Here is a 21,725-nt window from a genome sequence, read left to right on the forward strand (position 1 = left end):
CAATGTATCTAATTAGGCCATTCGGTCCATCAAGTCTGTCCTGCCATTCAATAATGGCTGATCTATCTTTCCCTCTCAACCCCATTCTCCTGCCTTCTCTCTAAAACCTCTGACACCCTTATAATCGAGAACCTGCATTGTGAAAACATTATTCACTGGTTTCTTGGGAGCATATTTTTCCAGAGATGCTGACTGAACAGCTGAGTTTTTCCATCATTTTCTTTTTCTTTTTCAGAATTCCAGCACATGTAGTTTTTTTAATTTTAATTTACATGACAATGTTGCAGAGCTCAACAATCAAAGGACATATAAATGGTTGTTCTGGTGGGTTGTCAGCTACTTGTACAGAGTCTGCTATTCAATGCCTGAGCATTTTCCTGGACTAATCCCATTTCCCTTGCTCGTAATATGTAAAAATATATTTATCTCTTCATGAATACACTCAGCACCTTAACCCCTCGAGCCCTCTTGAGTAGAGAATTCCAAACACAAAACTCAGCACAGTTTGGGTGGAATAATTTCTCCTCATCTTTCTTGTTTGGCCGACTCCTTACTTGTGAGGATGTGAATAGATGACATTTTGGGTCAGGACCTTTCTTCAGACTGGTTATATTTGGGGGGGGAGAAAGCTGGAGAAGTGGTGGACCCACCACATCCTCTTTTCTCACTTTCTTCCCTCTACTACAACCAGTCTGAAGAAGTGTTCCGACCCGAATCGTCCCGACTAGAAATGTCATCCAAGTTCTCCAGAGAGGCTGCCTGACCCACTGAGTTACTCCAGCACTTTGTTTTTTTCTTTAAAAAACAGGCATCTGCAGCTCCTTGTGTCTCATGGCTCCTTGTGTGGCGTGACTTCTTGTTCTGGACGTCCCTATCAGTAGAAACATCAACTCCACACCTTTTGTGCCAGGCCTGGTAAGATTATTGTACGTTCCTATGAGGTCACCTCTCATTCGTCCTTACTCCAGACAATGGCGGGACTGTCATATGCTGAGAGAATGGAGCAGCTGGGCTTGGACACTCTGGAGTTTAGAAGGATGAGAGGGGATCTTATTGAAACATATAAGATTGTTAAGGGTTTGGACACACTAGAGGCAGGAAACATGTTCCCGATGTTGGGGGAGTCCAGAACCAGGGGCCACAGTTGAAGAATAAGGAGTAAGCCATTTGGAACGGAGATGAGGAAACACTTTTTCTCACAGAGAGTGGTGAGTCTGTGGAATTCTCTGTCTCAGAGGGCGGTGGAGGCAGGTTCTCTGGATGCTTTCAAGAGAAAGCTAGATAGGGCTCTTAAAAATGGCGGAGTCAGGGGATATGGGGAGAATGGCAGGAACGGGGTACTGATTGGGGATGATCAGCCATGTTCACATTGAATGGCGGTGCTGGCTTGAAGGGCCGAATGGCCTACTCCTGCACCTATTGTCTATTGTCTAATAGAAGTCCAGTCTCCTCATAACACAGCCCCACCATCCTGGGAATCACTCTGGTAAACCTTTTGCTGCACTCACTCCATTCTAAGTACCCTGTGGTGGGAAGACCAGGCCTCAGACACAGTATCCCAAATGCAGTCTCAACAAGGCTCTATAATATAATAGCTTCAAAATATCTTTACTCAGGTGCCTTTCAATTCAAGACAACATTTTACTTCTCTTCCCAACTGCTTCCTCAACCTGCATGTTAAATGTCAGTTATTTGTGTACAAGGGCAACACAGTGGCGCAGTAGTAGAGCTCTGCCCTTCAGCACCTGAGACTCGAGTTCAATCCTAACCATGGTTGCTGTCTATGTGGAGCTTTTACGTTCTCACTGTGACCACGTGGGTTTTCTCTGGGATTTCCAGTTTCCTTCCACATTCCAAAGATATGCAGGTTTGTAGGTTCATTGGCTTCTGCAAATTGCCCCAGGTGTGTAGGACAGAACTAGTGTACGGATGATCAATGGTTAGCGTGGACTTGGTGAGCCAAAGGGCCTGTTTCCCTGCTGTACCTCTAAACTAAACTAAGTACACCCAAGTTGTTGTAAGTACCAACACGCATCAATCTCTCACCATTTAACACTCTGCCTTTCTATTTTTTCCTACTAAAGTGGATGACTTCACGTTTCCACATTATACTCGGTCTGCCATGACCTCGCCTAGCCTATCGACATCCAATTGAAGCCATTCTGCATCGTCATTGCAGCCTATACTGCCACCTAGCTTTGTATCATCATAAAACTAGCATCACTATTTCACTTGCTCCCCTCATTTCAATCATTAATGTAGGTTGTGAACAACTGCAGCTATTACAGTTTCCCAACCTGAAAATGAACAACCTCTTTCTCTGCCCTTACATGTTAACCAATGTTCAAAACATGCCTGGATATTATCTAAATGCTCCACGCTCTGATTCTGTACATTAATCTCATGTGTGGCATGCTACACAAATACCTGGGTCCAATATAGCACATCAATTGGATCACCTTTACCTATATGTTGAAAGATCTACCAAATTTGGATAGGCATGGATGATGGATAGTTACCATGTCTTTGTACATGGGAAGTCATTGTTCGCAAATTAGAGAGTTTTTTGAAGAGGTCACCATGAAGATTGATGAGGAAAAAGGCAGTAAACATTGTCTACAAGTATCTATATGGACTTTAGAAAGGCCTTACAAAACGTCCTGCATGGTAGGCCAGTCTGAACGATTAGAGCACATGGAATCCAAGGTGAGCTAGAGTTGGATTCAACATTTTGCTTTGAGGAAGTAGTCAAAGGGTAGTTGTGGAGGGTTGTTTTTTGATTGGAGGTTGGTGGCCAATGGAATACAGCAGGGATCAGTGCTGGATCCACTGTTATTTGTTATCTACATTAACAATTTGGGTGACAATATCATAGACATTATTAATACATTTGTAGATAATGACAACATTGCTGGTGCAGTGAACAGTGAGGGAGAATATCTAAGTTTACAAAAGGATCTGGATCAGTTGGGAAGGAGGGCCTAGGAGTGGCAAATGAAATTTAACGCTGGCAAGAGCAATGTGCTGCACTTTCATATGTCAAACAGGGCAGGACTTGCACAATGGAATACCTCTGGAGAGTGTTGAAGAGCAGAGAGATGTGGGAGTGCAGGTGCATGGTTCCCTGAGAGTGGCGAATCAGGTGGGCAGTGTGGTGAAGAAGGCCTTTGGCGTGCTTGCCTTTATTGGGAAGGATATTGAGTACAAAAAGTTGGGACATCATAATACAGCTTCACAAGTCTTGTTGAGGCCGCATTTAGAGCACAGTGTATAGTGCTGGCCGCCCAACCATAGGAAAGATATTATTAAGTTGGAAAGAGTACAGGTGAGATTCACCAGGATGTTACCAGAGCTTGAATTATAAGGAAAGGTTGGATAAACCAGAGATGTTTTTACTTTGAGTATATGCCATCTTGGCACCTGCATTGAGCTCAATGTTGGACCTGAAGGAGCTTGTTGGGAATCCTCAACATTTAAGCTGGGAAATATGTTCTTGGATTCTGCATTAAATAAGACCTGGCAAAATATGTCCAAACACCTTCATTTGGTGCAGTATGAGAAAGAAAATAAGTATAAGGCAATCATCTTTAAAAAAAACATTGATTTTACATATTTCGTTTAAAAATTTTATGAAAATATCTCTGATTATCAGGGATATAATGTGATAGGAAGAGAATTAGGCCATTCGGCCCATCAAGTCTACTCCACCGTACAATCATGACTGATCTATGTTTCCCTCTCAACCCCATTCTCCTGCCTTCTCCCCATTACCCCTGCCACACGTACTAATCAAGAATCTATCAATCTCTGCTCTAAAAATATCCATGGACTTGGCCTCCACAGCCTTCTGCGGCAAAGAATTCCACATAATTCGCCACCCTCTGACAAAATTAATTCTTCCTCATCTCCTTCCAAAAGGAATGTCCTTTTATTCTGAGGCTATGCCCTCTGGTCCTAGACTCTCCCACTAGTGGAAACATCCGCTCCACATCCACTCTATCCAGGCCTTTCACTATTCGGTACGTTTCAATGAGGTCCCCCCCCCCACCTCATTCATTCTTCTAAACTCCAACGAGAGATATCGAGGACAAGGCATTGCCATCTGTCAACAGCTTTCAGACGTGTCTGATCCTGGTAACCCATGTCATCCTCCCCCTCTACTTTGTGCGAAGCCTCGCTCGATGCAGCTTGTTACCTGTGCTAGACACTGGACTTTTCCTGCAGCTACACATAATTTCCATAGCCCTTTGGGGCTGATTGAACTGAATGACAGCCACACCCTGACACTGCCCCGACGGCTTTTTGCCACCTTACTGTTGTCAAATGCCTTGAACTATTTTATACAGCCTTCGATTTCATAATCATCTCAACGAGGTCCCAATGATCTAAGCAATAGATTTGCTTTAAAAAACATTGTAAGGTAGACAATGAAGAAAATCATGCTTACAAAGTAACGTGCTGGTGTGGATGTCAGAGAGGAGTTGAACTGCAAAGGGCCATTGGTGAAAGTTCGAAGTGGGACTGTTGCCAAAAAGTATGTATGATTTAGTTTTCGTTTTTTGTTTTAGTTGTAGAGGTACAGGCCCTCCTGCCCACCGGCACCGCACCAACCAGCGATCCCCGCACATTAACACTACCCTACACACACTAGGCACAATTTTATATTTACACCAAGCCAATGAATCTACAAACCTGTACGTCTTTGGAGTTGGAGTAACCGAAACACCCAGAGAAAACCCACGCGGGTCATGGAGAGAACGTACAAACTCCGTACAGACAGCACCGGTAGTCAGGATCGAACCCGGGTCTCCGGTGCTGTACAACTGTGCTGCCCTAATTTAATTTGGGGGGGGAAAAAGGAAAAGTGAACTGCAAGTGTGGGTGTGGTGATGGGCATTGCTCTACTCAAGGCATTATAGCTCATTGTTTCACGCAAGGCATGATGAAAAGAACGTCAGAGGGAGGTGAATCTGCGGAATTCATTACCACAGGTGGCTGCGGACGCTAAGTCTTTGGATATTTTTAAAATGGAGATTGACATGTTCTTAATGAGTAAGGGTGTCAAAGGTTGCGGGGAGAAGGCGGGAGAATGCGGTTGAGAGTGAAAGATAGATCAGCTATAATTGAATGGTATGGAGGATTCGATGGGCCAAATGGCTTAATTCTGCTCCTATGACCTATGAACTGCTTGACAAAGAAGTATATCTGAGGTAAGGTGGAGCTCACTTAGGAGGGGTGTTATTAAACGAGCAGTTGAAAATACAACGAGCACGCACCTTTAAGATAGCTTCAAGACATTAGAAACAAGAGCATGTCTTCACAGTTCAGAACGTAAAAGAATGCAAAAACAGTTCTTTACAAAGTGCTTAAGCCCTTCCTCATCTCATGACCTTGCCGCAAGCTATGCAAATCATTTAAACAGTCACTGTAGGAAAAGCCACCAAAACTACCTGTTTTCCCGCTCTATTGACCCGCTTTAACCTCTGCGTCTCTCACAACATACGCTGCCTGCCAAGAAATGGTGCAATATTATCGTGGAACAAAATTGACAGTTTCAGTGGCTAGGCAACAAACAAAACAGTGTCTAAATGGCACTGAAATAAAATTCTAGCACGCACTTCAGAGAAATGATTAATGTTTTACCACGATTGCTAATTCCATTCAATGTAAATGTTTTCTAGTTTGTGACAGCTTGCGCAGATGAATGCATGCTGCTACAATCCACATATCGATAAAAGCTGGAACCTACATAGTTAAAAACTGGATCCTGACATGCTGAAATTGAGCATTTGTTCCGAGGTGTGGATGACTATCATAAAATGCAAACAAGCAGTCCTCCTGGAGCAAACAAAGTGAATAAAGAGAACCCCACCTAACTTATGTCCCTTGCAATACACAAAGACACTTAGAAACATAGAAATTAGGTGCAGGAGTAGGCCATTCAATATGATCATGGCTGATACTCAACTCAGTATCCCGTACCTGCCTTCTCTCCATACCCTCTGATCCCCTTAGCCACAAGGGCCACATCTAACTCCCTCTTAAATATAGCCAATGAATTGGCCTCAACTACCCTCTGTGGCAGAGTTCCAGAGATTCACCACTCTCTGTGTGAAAAGAAAATTTCTCATCTCGGTTTTAAAGGATTTCCCCCTTATCCTTAAGCTGTGACCCCTTGTCCTGGACTTCCCCAACATCGGGAACAATCTTCCTGCATCTAGCCTGTCCAACCCCTTAAGTATTTTGTAACTTTCTATAAGATCCCCTCTCAATCTCCTAAATTCTAGAGAGTATAAACCAAGTCTATCCTGACTTTGTCCAATGATTTCACCACTTTCCAAATGTGCTGCTATCCCATCTTTAATAACTGACTTTAGCAGTTTCCCCACTACCGACGTTAGACTAACTGGTCTGTAATTTCCCGTTTTCTCTCTCCCTCCCTTCTTAAAAAGTGGGGTTACGTTTGCTACCTGCCAATCCTCAGGAACTACTCCAGAATCTAAAGAGTTTTGAAAGATTATTACTAATGCATCCACTATTTCTGGAGCTACTTCCTTAAGTACTCTGGGATGCAGCCTATCTGGCCCTGGGGATTTATCGGCCTTTAATCCATTCAATTTACCCAACACCACTTCCCGACTAACCTGGATTTCACTCAATTCCTCCAACCCCTGCTATTTCCGGCAGATTATTTATGTCTTCCTTAGTGAAGACGGAAACAAAGTAGTTATTCAATTGGTCCGCCATATCCTTGTTCCCCATGATCAACTCACCTGTTTCTGACTGCAAGGGACCTACATTTGTTTTAACTAATCTCTTTCTTTTCACATATCTATAAAAACTTTTGCAGTCAGTTTTTATGTTCCCTGCCAGTTTTCTTTCATAATCTATTTTTCCTTTCCTAATTAAGCCCTTTGTCCTCCTCTGCTGGTCTCTGAATTTCTCCCAGTCCTCTGGTATGCTGCTTTTTCTGGCTAATTTGTACGCATCATCCTTCGCTTTGATACTATCCCTGATTTCCCTTGTTATCCACGGATGCACTACCTTCCCTGATTTATTCTCTTGCCAAACTGGGATGAACAATTTTTGTAGTTCATCCATACAGTCTTTAAATGTCTTCTATTGCATATCCACCGTCAACCCTTTTAGACTTACACTACGTCAACACTTAGCTGACCCTGAATATACTTTGCTTCTTTTCCTCTCTCTCTGCTGAGGCTTAGTTTACAATTTAAATATTAGAGTCATAGAGTCGTACAGCATGGAAACAGGCCCTTCGGCCCAACTTGCCCACACCTGCCACTAGTCCCATCTGCCTGCCTGGTCCATATTTTAGTTTAGTTTAGTTTATTGTCATGTGTACCAATGTACAGTGAAAAGCTTATGTTGTGTGCTATCCAGTTAGCGGAAAGACAATACATGATTAGAATCTAACCATTTACAGCGTTTTGATACATGATAAGGGAATAACGTTCAATGCAAGGGAAAGCCAGCAAAGTCCGGTCAAGTATAGTCCAAGTGTCACCCATGAGGTAGATTGTAGTTCAGCACTGCTCTCTGGGTGTGGTAGGATGATTAATTTGCCCGATAGCAGCTTGGAAGAAACTGTCCCTGAATCTGGAGGTCCTTCTAAACCTGCCCTATCCATGTACCTGAAGTACCATCAGTCTGAAGAAGGGTTTCGGCCCGAAACATTACCTATTTCCTTCGCTCCATAGATGCTGCTGCACCCGCTGAGTTTCTCCAGCATTTTTGTGTACCTTCGATTTTCCAGCATCTGCAGTTCCTTCTTGAACACTATCCATGTACCTATTTGTTTCTTAAATGTTGCAATAGTCCCTGCCTCTACTACCTGCTCCAACAGCTCGTTCTGTACATCCACCACCCTTTGAGTGAAAACCTTACCCCTCAGATTGCTATTACATCTTTTGCCCTGCTCTTTAAACCTACGTCCTCTAGTTGTTGATTCTCCTACTTTAGGCAAGAGACTCTGCATCTTCCTGATCTCGTGATTTTGTACACTCTCATGATTATTGTTTGCAAAAATTAAAGCAAAATCCTAATTTTACAGGATTCTACCCCCAATTTCAGCATTAATCCAAAATGGATATTACTGGTCTGCGGGGATACTTCAATTTTAGAATATAAAATTGGTAGCCCAACGCTTTCCTGATTCACATGCAGACAGCTGTCTCATTCAGATAAAGACTGGTTAGGACTTGGGTATGAAGGAACTGCAGATGCTGGTTGAAACCGAAGATAGACGCAAAATGCTGGAGTAACTCAGTGGGATAGACAGCATCTCTGGAGAGAAGGAATGGGTTTCGGGTCGAGATCCTTCTTCAGACTGACATCAGGTGGGAGGGAGATACATGGATAAGGAAGTGTGAAGGTGTGAAAACATGGAATGGAGATCCAGGAAAATGTCGAATAGATCATTGTTAGCTGGGAGAAGTTAGCAAACAGAGATAAAATGTAGTCGGAGACATTAAGACTGGTCGGAGAACTGGGAAGGGGGAGGGGATGAAGAGAGAGTGAAAGCAAGGGTTATGAAGTTAATGTTCATACCGCTGGGATGTAAGTTACCCAAATGAAATATGAGGTGCTGTTCCTCCAATTTGCACTGGGCCTCACTCTGACAATGGAGGAGGCTCAGGACAGAAAGGTCAGTGTGGGAATGGGAGGGGCCGTTAAAGTGTTTAGCAACCTGGCTAGGGCTTTCTTTAGTCCTTCACTCCTTGGAGCGCAGGAGGTTGAGGGGTGACCTTACAGAGGTTTCTAAGATCATGAGTGGAATAGATAGGGTAAATGTAGGATCTTTTACCCAGAGTAAGGCAATCAAGAACCAGAGTACGTAGGTTTAAGGTGAGGGGGGAAAGATTTAAAAGGAACCTGAGGGGTAACTTTTTTGCACAAATGATGGAAGGTGCCGGAGTAGGTAGTTGAAGCAGGTGCTATAACAATGGACAATAGACAATAGGTGCAGGAGTAGGCCATTCGACCCTTCGAGCCAGCACCGCCATTCAATGTGATCATGGCTGATCATCCCCAATCAGTACCCCGTTCCTACCTTCTCCCCATATCCCCTGACTCCATTATTTTTAAGAGCCCTATCAAGCTCTCTCTTGAAAGTATCCAGAGAACCTGCCTCCACCGCCCTCTGAGGCAGAGAATTCCACAGACTCACCACTCTCTGTGAGAAAAAGTGTTTCCTCGTCTCCGTTCCAAATGGCTTACTCCTTATTCTTAAACTGTGGCCCCTGGTTCTGGAATCCCCCAACATCGGGAACATGTTTCCTGCCTCTAGCGTGTCCAAACACTTAACAATCTTATATGTTTCAATGAGATCCCCTCTCATCCTTCTAAACTCCAGAGTGTACAAGTCCAGCTGCTCATTCTCTCAGCATATGACAGTCCCGCCATCCCGGGAATTAACCTTGTAAACCTACGCTGCACTCCCTCAATAATAAGGATGTCCTTCCTCAAATTAGGGGACCAAAACTGCACACAATACTCCAGGTGTGGTCTCACTAGGGCTCTGTACAACTGCAGAAGGACCTCTTTGCTCCTATACTCGATTCCTCTTGTTATAAAGGCCAACATGCCATTCGCTTTCTTCACTGCCTGCTGTACCTGCATGCTTACTTTCATAGACTGATGTACAATGACCTCCAGATCCCGTTGTACTTCCCCTTTTCCCAACTTGACGCCATTTAGATAATAACAACATTTAAAAGACATTTGGATAGGTACATGGATAGGAGAGATTTATGGAACGAGCTGCCATAGGAGGTTGAAGGTACACAAAAAGTAGAGTTGGAGGGAATGGGGAATCACGGTTGTTGAGACAGGTACTATCACAACATTTAAGTAATATTTAGACAAGTACATGGATAGGACAGGTTTAGGATCTGGGCCACGTAAAGGCAAGTGCGACTAGTGTACTTGGGCGTGTTGGTCAACGTGGGGAGGTGGGCAAATGAAGAAGGGATGAGCACTTTTTGGTGCCTTTGTGGCGATTCGATTGTGTACTTTGTATGCAAAAACAAAGAATTTCACTGCACCTAGCTAGGTATAAGTGACAATCAAATATCATCAAAGTATCATCTTCATCAATGCCCTGACCTATGAAGACAAGCATGCCATACATCTTCTTGTCCACTCGATTTATTTGTGTCGCCACCTTCAGGGAGTTGTGGATTGGGAAGCGGTAATAATAAATAGTTCAAGCATTTAAACAAATTCCATTTGAATTATCCTAGAATTATCCACACTAGGATGACTTCAAATCAAAATGCACGAAGAGAAGAATAAACTTCACAATGGCCCAATGGTATTTATTGTCATTTGTACATGGACCCATAGTCATAGAGTCATTGAACGTGGAAACAGGCCCTTCGGCCCAACTTGCCCACGCCGACCAACGTCTGCATTTAGCCCATATCTCGCGAAACCTAACCTATCCATGTTTTTTAAGTCTTTCCGAGTGAGTCTGAAGAAGGGTTCCAACCCGAAACGTCACGCATCCTTTTTCTCCAGAGATGCTGCCTGTCCCGCTGAGTTACTACAGCACTTTGCGTCTATCTTCGCTGTATACCAGCATCTGCAGCTCCTTTCTACACAAATGTCTTTTAACCTAGGTACAAAATTCCCTATTTTGCATACAGCTTGGTAAAGATCTTACTGTACATAGTTACATTCATATTTAAGTGCAAGAGTGTAGGAATAGATTACACTGAGAGTAGACAAGTCGCCATGTTTCCAGCACCATTTTGTACAAACCACCGTGGACAAGATGCATCGTAGGAGACAACTTTGTTCAAACTATTGGCAGTACTTTTCACAATGTAAATGGATAATAGAGTTCACTTGGGTTCTTTAGGTATATATTTTGTGCAAATAATTGGTACATCTTGGAATCAGACTTGGCTTTTTACTGCAGGTGAGCATTTTCTCACCAGACAGATGTAGAAATTCTGTGCTGCCCGAGAAGGCACATTTGAGATTGAAGACTTGCGGAACAAATTCTATTGTGCACAAGGTCCAAGAAATAAAAACAGGTCTTACATGCTTAATCCACTCAAAGTCTTTGCTTTGTATTTATACAGTAAGCTGAGAAAAGCAGGTTTGCTGTGGGTGTAGGTCGAGGGAATAACATTTCTTTCACTTAAACGAAAGCTGAACCCAAGTTCCATCAAAGGTTTTAAAGGCCAGTCCTGCAAGGGCAGATCCCACTTGAAATATGACAAAGTAGTTCCTATGTCTTGTTGAGACATATATTTGCATTTGTTTAGTTTAGTTTAGTTTATTGTCACGTGTACCGAGGTGTAGTGAAACGCTTTTGTTGCGTGCAAACCAGTCAGGGGAAATACAATACATGATTACAATCGAGCCATCCACAGCATACAGATACATGATAAAGGGAATAACGTTTTGTGCAAGATAAAGCCAGTAAAGTCTGATCAAAGATAATATGAGGGTTTCGAATGAGGTAGGAAGTAGCTCAGTACTGTTCTCTAGTTGTGCTGAGATGGTTCAGTTGCCTGATAACAACTGGGAAGAAACTGTGGGTAGACACAAAATGCTGGAGTAACTTAGCTGGTGAGGCTGCATTTATGGAGAGAAGGAATGGGTAACGGTTCGGGTCGAGACCCTTCAGACTGTTGTCTGAATCTGAAACTGTCCCTGAATCTGGAGCTGTGCGTTTTCACACTTCCTCACCTTTTGCCCAAGGGGCGAGGGGAGACGAGGGTGGCCATGGTGTGACTATTCCTTGAGTACAGTGTCAAGATATCTGTGCGGCACTTGAGTGTGAAGGTAACTTTAGGAAGTAACTAGACTAAGTGGGACCCGTTGGGTCCCAGCATCACACGGAAGGGCTGGTCCACCAACGCAATATTCCACCTGACCATCAATTCCAATATTGATGGCCAGTGGGGGGGGGGGGGGGGGGGGGGGGGCTGGGGGGGGGGGCTGGGGGGGCTTTCTGGAGCGCTAGTATGGGTGTTGTGTGCTGAAGGGATTGGTTTCCAGAGGGCTAGTATGGACATAGTGGGCCAAATGGATTTTTGGGCTGGTGGCTCAGTCACTCAAGCTTGTTGTGCTGGCAGCTCACTCACTCATGGCTGGTGGGCTGGCAGTTGACTCACAGCTATTCCTTGAAATTACATTTCAAGCAGAGTGCAAGGCCACCAAAGTCAAGTGCAGTTTCATACCATTTCAAGCAGGGTGCAAGGCCACTAAAGACAGCGAGTCATGACCTCTCCCTCCTCTATCTTGCAGAGACTGAGCCACGCCCACACTTCTGGGTTTTATTTATGAGTATAGAAGCTGGGATGTAATGTTAAAATTGTACAAGGCATTGGTGAGACCAAATCTGGAGTATGGTGTACAATTTTGGTCGCCCAATTATAGGAAGGATGTCAACAAAATAGAGAGAGTACAGAGGAGATTTACTAGAATGTTGCCTGGGTTTCAACAACTAAGTTACAGAGAAAGGTTGAATAAGTTAGGTCTTTATTCTCTGCAGCGCAGAAGGTTAAGGGGGGACTTGATAGAGGTCTTTAAAATGATGAGAGGGATAGACAGAGTTGATGTGGACAAGCTTTTCCCTTTGAGAATAGGGAAGATTCAAACAAGAGGACATGACTTCAGAATTAAGGGACATAAGTTTAGGGGTAACATGAGGGGGAACTTCTTTACTCAGAGAGTGGTAGCGGTGTGGAATGAGCTTCCAGTGGAAGTGGTGGAGGCAGGTTCGTTGGTATTATTTAAAAATAAATTGGATAGGCATATGGATGAGAAGGGAATGGAGGGTTATGGTATGAGTGCAGGCAGGTGGGACTAAGGGAAAATAATTGTTAGGCACGGACTTGTAGGGCCGAGATGGCCTGTTTCCGTGCTGTAATTGTTATATGGTTATTGTCCCTCCCCCCTTCCCACCAGAAGTGGCGTGGCCTTCATGGCGTGATTGACAGGAGAGAGAATCTCAACATTTAAAAAATACTAATAACTCTTTTATTTTTCATCGATGGGAAAAATCCTCGGCACCTGATGAGCGGAGTGGGACTCTGAGTAAGATGACCAAAAATCACAGCCGTATGTGGTAGCGGTTTTTCTAAAACAATATAAAGCGCAAACATGAAGTGGTCAAGATTAGACTTTTAATTATATAGAAGGCAAGGCAACTTTAATTAGGCAAGGCAACATTAATTAGGCAAGGCAACATTAATTAGGCATGGCAACTTTAATTAGGCAACGCAACTTTAATTAGGCAAGGCAACTTTAATTAGGCAAGACAACTTTAATTAGGCCAGGCAACACAGCTGTCGCATTTCCAAACCAAAGGCAACACCGCTTGAGCATTTCCAAACCAAAGGCAACACCGCTTGAGCATTTCCAAACCAAAGGCAACACAGCTTTAGCTTTTCCAAACCAAAGGCAACACAGCTTTAGCATTTCCAAATCAAAGGCAACACAGCTTTAGCATTTCCAAACCAAAGCCAACACAGCTTTAGCATTTCCAAACTAAATTTTCAAACCACATTAAGGGCACTGACAGGTCAGTAAAACCACTCACAGTTTAGTAGACATGTGTTCAGAGTTATTCACAGCTCAGACTGAGAGACGTGACCCTCTCGCTTCCCCCATCTTGCAGAGACTGACTGAGGCACTCAACACTTCCGGGTTTTATAGTCCCTCCGGAAGGGGCGTGGCCTTCAGGAGAGAGAATCTCAACATTTAAAAAAAACTAATAACTCTTTTATTTTTCATCGATGGGAAAAATCCTCGTCCTGCGCAGCGGAGGGGGACTGAGTAAGATGGCCAAAAATCACAGCTGTAAGTGGCAGCGTTATTTCTAAAATCAATATACAGAACAACAGGAAGTGGTCAAGATCAGACTTTTAGTAATATAGATATCCATTTGAGGGGAGCACCTTGTGTTAGGTTATCACATACGATAGAAAATCATGGACTTCACAATCAATGCATTGTCGCAGATTTCCCATGAATTCAGCTATGTGGTGTACCCGCCACACAACAGAATTTCCAGGCAACAGTAACAATTTATTTCAACTTTCAAAGTAACATAGAACAGCACAACAACAGGCCCTTCAGCCCACATTACCTGTGCCCAACATGATGCCAAGATTAGCACTCATCTACCTGCACATAATCCAGATCCCTCCATTCCCTGCCAATCCAAAAGTCTTTTAAATGCCACTAACGTATCTGTTTCAACCACCATCCTTGACAGTGTGTTCCAGGCACTCACCTCCCCTATGTGGACAAAACATGCCCTACAACTCTCCTTTAAACTTTGCCCCTTTCACTGTAAAGCTATGTCCTTTAGTATTTTATTTTTCCGTCTTGAGGAAAAGATTCCGACTGTCTACCCTATCTATCTATGCCTCTCATCATTTTATATACTTCTATTCGGGGTGCATAGCGGTAGAGTTGTTGCCTTACAGCGTCAGAGACCTGGGTTCGATCCTGACTCTTGGTGCTGTCTGCATGCCCGTTCTTCCCGTGACCTGTGTGGGCTTTCTCCGGGTGCCCCGGTTTCCTCCCACACTCCAAAGATGTACAGGTTTGTAGGCTAACAATGAACCATTCTACATTTCCTCATCACCATCCATTTTGATTTGTCGTTTTCGGACCCTACCCGTCTATGTCTCTAGACACCCTCTCTCCTGACTCTCAGTCTGAAGAAGGGTCTGGAAGCAAAACGCTACCCATTCCTCTGCAGAGATGCTGCCTGTCCCGCAAAGTTTCTCCAGCATTTTGTGTCTATCTTGGGACATCTTAGGTTAATTGGCTTCGGTAAAATTGTAAATTCTGCTCTGTGTAGACAACTAGTGCTAGAGTGCAGGGTGATCACTGGTCAGCACAGACTCAGTGGGTCAAAGGGCCTGTTACCGGTCTGTATCGGTTAAGTCTACAGTATCAGATCTCCCCGCAACCTTGAGGGGTTACAGAAGACAAGTAACAACCCACAACACAAATCCCAACTTCTTTGTGTGTAGGAAGGAACTGCAGATGCTGGTTTACACCGAAGATAGACACAAAATGCTGGAGTAACTCAGCGGGACAGGCAACATCGCTGGAGAGATGGAATGGGTGACGTTTTGGGTCGAGACCCTTCTTCAGACTGAGTCAAGGGAGAGGGAGAGTCTCGTTTTCACACACTTTACCCTTCCTTATCTCTGTGTCTCCTTCTCCCCTGACTCTCAGTCTGAAGAAGGGTATCGACCCGAAACGTCGCCCATTCCTTCTCTCCAGAGATCCCAACTGCTTTATGACTAGATTTAAAATTGAATGGAAAATTCATTTCAACAGAGGGTTGACTTGAACCAGCAGAGGTGCATTGACAAAGTCCAAATAACGAGGCCCGCATAGGCGCGGACATTGTGGAAATAGAGAGCCTGCTGTAAGATCAGACCAGCTGAATGATGGAATTATTTGTTGAATTGAGTTTAATTTAATTTAAGTTTGATTTATTGTAATTGATTTATTATTCTTCAATAGTTTGATGTTTTTAATCAACTTCTTAAAAAAATGATTTTTAACAATTTTAAGAGGTGTTGAAATGTTCCAAATATCAGACGAACTTAAACCTCTTCAGCATAAAAGATGTGAGGCTTTGGCAGGTGTTGGGACTGTTTGCACTTCTTTGCTTCCATTGTATTTACTTGCACTGACTCATCCATTACACGTGAGTCACTCTCTTTATGTGTTTTACCATTTCCTGAAAGACATCTTTCAGCTGAAGGTGGCCCTGTGTTCAACACAAGAGTCGGCAACCTTGTTCTGCCTAGGGGCCATGACCCATGTTTTGGAACGGGTTGCGGGCCACATCTATCGCCATGGTGTGACACTTGGTGTTGTTTTTCGTATTAGTATTCACGTGTTTTTCAATTAGTTTTCTGCAGTTCCCAGATCCCTCGCCTGCCCCGGGACTGGCTGTAGCGCGCAGGTCAGCTTGCGTCCCCAGGACTAGCTGCAGTTCCCAGGTCGCAAAAACTAATTGGACCTGCGGGCCGGATGATTTCGGGTTACGGGCCGCATCCGGCCCGTGGGCCATAAGTTGCCGACCCCTCCTTTGGCTTGGGCTTGTAAAAGACTGAACAATTCATGGAGCCGAACTTTTTTTTATTGGTTCCCTGTTTCTGCAGCAATCAATGCATTAACTACCCAGCTCAATGAATTGAACTGCACCCAGTTTGATGCCAGAGAGAGAGGGAGAGGGAGAGAGAGAGTTGGGCCTGTGAAGAAGAGGAAGAAGATGTTGGGGGAGTCAAGAACTCGGGGCCACTGTTGAAGAATAAGGGTTAGGCCATTTAGAACTGAGATGAGGAAAAACATTTTCACACAGAGAGTTGTTAATTTGTGGAATTCTCTGCCTCAGAAGGCAGTGGAGGCCAATTCACTGGATGCATTCAAAAGAGAGTTAGATAGAGCTCTTAGGGCTAGTGGAATCAAGGGATATGGGGAGAAGGCAGGAAAGGGGTACTGCTTGTGGGTGATCAGCCATGATCACATTGAATGGTGGTGCTGGCTCGAAGGGCTGAATGGCCTACTCCTGCACCTATTGTCTATGTACCTATAAAAATGTGCGAGAGAGAGAGAGAGATGGGAAGTGTAAGTGAGTGTTGAATAGAGTTCATTTGTACAAATCTTTAAATCAGGACAACGTTAACAAAGTCGCGGCCAAAGGATGAAGTATCATGAATGAAAATTCAAAACAAACATAATGCAGTAGGTTATGCTAACTAAAAGCTCTGTCCCAGATGGTATCATTTGGTCCAGTTCTGAACACCGCACTTTAGAAAGAACCTGATGGCTTGAGAGTACGTGGAGAAGAGACTGACTCTTCTGGAGACGAGGGAGAGTGATTACGTGCAGAGACTGGGATGATAATGTTCCCTTCTGAGCAGGGAAGGTTCGGGGGATAGATATTTGCAAAAACATGTAATGTTTAGGCAGCATAACGAAATAGAGGTTGTTGAAAGCAGTGACTGCGCAAGTATTATACCTAAAATTGCAGTAAAATTGTCGATTCACTCAATTCACTTGGAAACGTTTCAGCTCATAATTAAGAAGGGCCAGCTGGAGTGAAACCACAGGAATAGAAACAGCAGCTGAACAGCGAACTTCAAATATACAATACGGCTTAGTCATTCCAAATAGTGTGCGCTCTAGTATTTACACAAGTATTTTGAAACACAATGGCGATCATGCAAAGGCACAGAAATAATACCAAGGAGTGGTTAAAAACCACATTAATCGTTTTATTCACGTTATTTCATCTTTATAAATGATGTAGTGGTGATATACAGAACCCGTACTTGACTTTGAAGTACTACTGTTGAAAATTAACTGCATTCAAAGTTACCTACCTGTCCCTCAAGAAGTCTGCCACTTGTTTAAAGTCGGCTATGCAGTACTCTCGTTTCATGTCCATGAGCACACTATCTGATCCAGATTGAACTGGCACATGAAGAAAGGAATACACCCTGGGATGAAGGAGGATTTTTGCCATTTCCTGCAAAAAAAGAAATAAAATAATCCATCAGTACCAGATCAAAAAAGTATCTCTTCAATGGACAAAACACCACTTAAGACGGTTTAAAAATCATTTACCTTGAGCGATGCCGATAGGAAAGAAGATCAAAATGACATTTGATAGCAAATCGATATTAAATTATCAGGCTAAAATAAAAATACAGGAATAGATAATAATGATGTTAGTTATGGAGAAATGCATTTTCCTCCTCAGCAATGTAATTCTGAATATCAATGGCGCTTTTTAAAAACTTAAATTGTTCATTAGCTGACCTGTTTAGTTTAGTTTAGTGTCATGTGTAGCGAGGTACAGATGCTCCCCGATTTATGATGCTTCGACTTACGATATCTCGACTTTACGATGATGCAAACGCTGGGCGATAGCAGCGAGCCGCAACTAACGTCCGGTCACGTGATCAAATTGTATTAAATGCGTTTTCGACGTACGATATTTTCTATTTACGATGGTTTTAGCGGAACGTAACCCCAGCGTAGGTCGAGGAGCAGCTGTACAGTGCAAAGCTTTTTTGTTTTTTTGGTTATGCGCTATCTAGTCAGCAGAAAGACTATAACATTACAACAAGCCTGTCCACAGTGTACAATGAGATGATAAAATGAATAACGATTGGTGCAAGATAACGTTTAGTAAAGTCCGATTAAGGATAGACCGAGGGCTCCAACCTTAATCAATAACGTGCAAAAACAGTCGTTGGATCCATCACCTTATGTATACTTCAATTATATTTTGGGCATTTAGAGATTCTTTCTTACATCGGCTCAAATTTTTCATGTGCATAAATTATAGGAGCAGAGTTAGCCCTGTTGTGGTAGAAATATCTTTCCCTCTTCACCTCATTCTCCTGCCTGCGCCCCCAAAAAAAGCAACTAATCAGAACCGGCATCATCAAAGAGTCCAAATCACGGTGAGAAGAGATTTAGCAGACAGGCAAGTAGGAAGTATAAACAATGTCCTGCTCCATGGAAGGTAAGTCAAGTCAAGTCAAGTCAAGAGAGTTTATTGTCATGTGTCCCAGATAGGACAATGAAATTCTTGCTTGCTGCAGCACAACAGAATATTGTAAGCAAAAATACAGAACAGTTCAGTTCAATATACACATAAATAAACAGATAAAGTGCAATAGGCTGTTACAGTTCAGAGTCTGTTTGTTGGCGAGTTTAATAGCCTGATGGCTGTGGGGAGGAAGCTGTTCCTGAACCTAGATGTTCCAGATTTCAAGCTCCTGTATCTTCTGCCCGATGGTAGCGGAGAGATGAATGCGTGGCCAGGATGGTGTGGGTCCTTGATGATGTTGGCTGCCTTTTTGAGGCAGCGACTGCGATAGATCCCTTCGATGGTGGGGAGGTCAGAGCCGATGATGGACTGGGCAGTGGTAATAACTCTGAAACATCTGTAATGTTGACAAATGTCAAGCCTTGGGAACATGGCGTGACTGGCTATAATGCACCTTTGTTTAGTTTAGTTTAGTTTAGAGGAACGAAACTGGATATGAGAGGAAACCAGAGCACCTGAGGAAACCCATGCCGTCACAGGGAGAACATGCAAACTCCACACAAACATACCCGAGGTGAGGATTGAACCCGGGTCTCTAAGGCAGCTGTTCTACTAACTATGCCGCTGTGCCAAACTAACTACTCCGTACGCAGCCTGTAACAAGTTTAGTTTAGTTTCGAGATACAGCATGGACACCGAGTCCGTGCCGACCAGTGATCCTCGCACACTAACGCTATCCTACACACACTAGAGACAATTTACAATTATACCAAGCCAATTAGCCGACAAACCTGAAGTGTGGGAGGAAACAGGAGATGCTGGAGCAAACCCACACAGGTCACGGGGAGAACGTACAAACTCGGTACAGACAAGCACCCGTAGTCAGAATCGAACCCAGGTCTCTGATGCTGTATGGCAGCAACTCTACCTCCCCGCCACCGTTCAACAGGCTTTTCAGCTAAAATAGAATTGTCTGCCGACAGTCCCCGTGTCGAGCTCGTAGGCTCGCTTAGAAAAACAATTAAGTGCTGAGGAAAATTATTGGCTGCACTTGGAAGAGCCAGTAAATCCCTTGGCCTCAAATCATGCATCGTCAAGATCATAGAGTAGCAATCCAAAACCTTGCGAATATGTCCTTACAAATATCTTCCCTGAGCTGGTGGACATCCATTTTAAACACATCGTGGTAAAGCATATGGGTGTCATACTGAATGCACTTTAAAAACCCTCTCATTTGATCTCCCGAGGGATTACTTTGGAAAATGGCTCACAATTCAATTCAAACAATTTGTGAAATGAAATGGGATCAAAATGCTTCATATCTCGTTATCATCCATTCTCAAACTGAAAGATTAGTACACACAGTGGAAGAGGCACTGAAGCAAGTCATGAAGGAAGTCTTGATTAACAGATTTTCTTCAGAACTGAAGATCAATGCTGACGGATACGTCCTAGAGAAATATTCATGCAGAGAAAATGCAGGATATTAGGTAGTTGAAACAAAGTGCTTTAAAAGGATCAGAAGATAGACACAAAAAGCTGCAGTAACTCAGCGCGACAGGCAGCATCTCTGGAGAGAAGAAATAGGTGACATTTCGGGTCGAGACACAGAAAAGGATCAAGTTCATTTACTGACAGAACTAGACAGATGGAGATGGCAAAAAGGGATACCATGCATACTGGAAAGGATATGCAGTTCTATGGTCCCAAGAATTATCTTGTGTGTAAGAGTTGCACAGTGGCGCAGCTGGTAGTGTTGCAGCTTCACAGCGCCAGAGACTCGGGTTCGATTCTGACCTCAAGTGCGGTCTGCATGGAGTTTGCACGTTCTTCCTATGACCGCGTAGATTTCTTCTCGGGTTTCCTCCCACATCCCGAAGACGTGCGAGTTTTTAGGTTAATTGGCCTCTGTACAATTGCCCGAGTGTGCAGGGAGTGGATGCGTAAGTGGGATAACACACAACTAGTGTGTACGGGTGATCGATCGTTAGGCGGCATGGACTCTGTGAAAGCCCTGTCTCACGGTGCGAGCTGACCCACGAGGTACCCAGAGTGAAAGACTCGTGGTTGTGTACGAGATTCCAAGTGTATGATCAAGAGTTTAACCAAGTTCCCACGGGTATGACAAGTTTGCCGTTTACTTGTCATTTCTGCGATGTTCCAAGTTCGTCTCCCGAGTTACTCTTGAGCCAATCCTGAATGAAGGTCTGTTTTAATATGCAACAGTGTTAAAGAAGACATCTCCATCCTGCGGCTTTGAGTTAAAGATAGAATTCAGCGCGGCTGCATCTATTGATGTGACCTACAAAGGGAAAAAGCGCACCATCCAGTGCCAGAGCAGTTATGCTTATGATTTGTTTGAAACACACAGGTTTGATATGTTTTAATTGTATTTACTGCCATGTCTACACACTGCGGGGAGACGGGAGATGAAATCTTTGAATATGGACGGATGTCAACCAAGCCACCCGTCCACGTCCACGTCCACACACTCGGTGGAACAGGAGCTGAGACTGGGAACTGTACCGCCCTGGCCCCCTCCCTCTGCAACTGCAAACAACCCCACTCTCCTGCTCACCTAACCCACCCATCCCCCCCCCCAACCTTTCCCTCCCAACTCCAGTCCCGTCCCGACCTCCTGGGAAACTGAAGGGAGCGACAATCAACTGGAGGGGGGGGGGGGGTTAGGTTAAACAGCTGTGCATGGAGCCCGCCACCGGAGGGTGGCAGATGCACCCAGCCTGAGGGTGGCAGATGCACCCTGCCTGTGGAGTGGCCGCGGAGAGACTGCGGGGGGAGTACCTCACTCCGTCAGAGGCGCACACACACACACAGTGTGGAATTCCTCTGACTGACTGACTGTCTGTGTGTGGGTGTGGGGGGTGGGACAGAGAGAGAGAGAGAGCGAGACACACACACACAGGGAACGTGGAGTACCTTTAACTGTGTGTGTGGGAGAGAGACAGAGGCAGACACACACACACAACGGGCAGTGTGTACCTCTGTCTCTGTGTGTGGGTAGGGGAGAGAGAGACACTAGAGAGAGACAGGACCTAGGTCTATCTGTGTGTGTGGGAGGGAAGAGAGACTAAGCAGAATACATCGGTCTTATTGTGTGTGGGGCGAGAGAGAGGTGGGGGGGGGGGGG

The 21,725-nt window shown here is 44.2% G+C and overlaps 1 protein-coding gene across 3 annotated transcripts in view; it reads right to left on the reverse strand.

Moving 5' to 3' along the window:
• Positions 1-21,725, reverse strand: part of cdkal1 (CDK5 regulatory subunit associated protein 1 like 1) — a 553,618-nt gene that overhangs the window by 244,117 nt on the left and 287,776 nt on the right. For all 3 annotated transcript variants that reach the window (XM_033013633.1, XM_033013634.1, XM_033013635.1), the window contains exon 10: positions 17,400-17,545. In XM_033013633.1, the coding sequence (XP_032869524.1) occupies positions 17,400-17,545 (146 nt within the window). The remainder of the gene's footprint in view (positions 1-17,399; positions 17,546-21,725) is intronic.

Source organism: Amblyraja radiata, chromosome 2, assembly GCF_010909765.2.
Source record: "Amblyraja radiata isolate CabotCenter1 chromosome 2, sAmbRad1.1.pri, whole genome shotgun sequence".
Classification (NCBI taxonomy): domain Eukaryota; kingdom Metazoa; phylum Chordata; class Chondrichthyes; order Rajiformes; family Rajidae; genus Amblyraja; species Amblyraja radiata.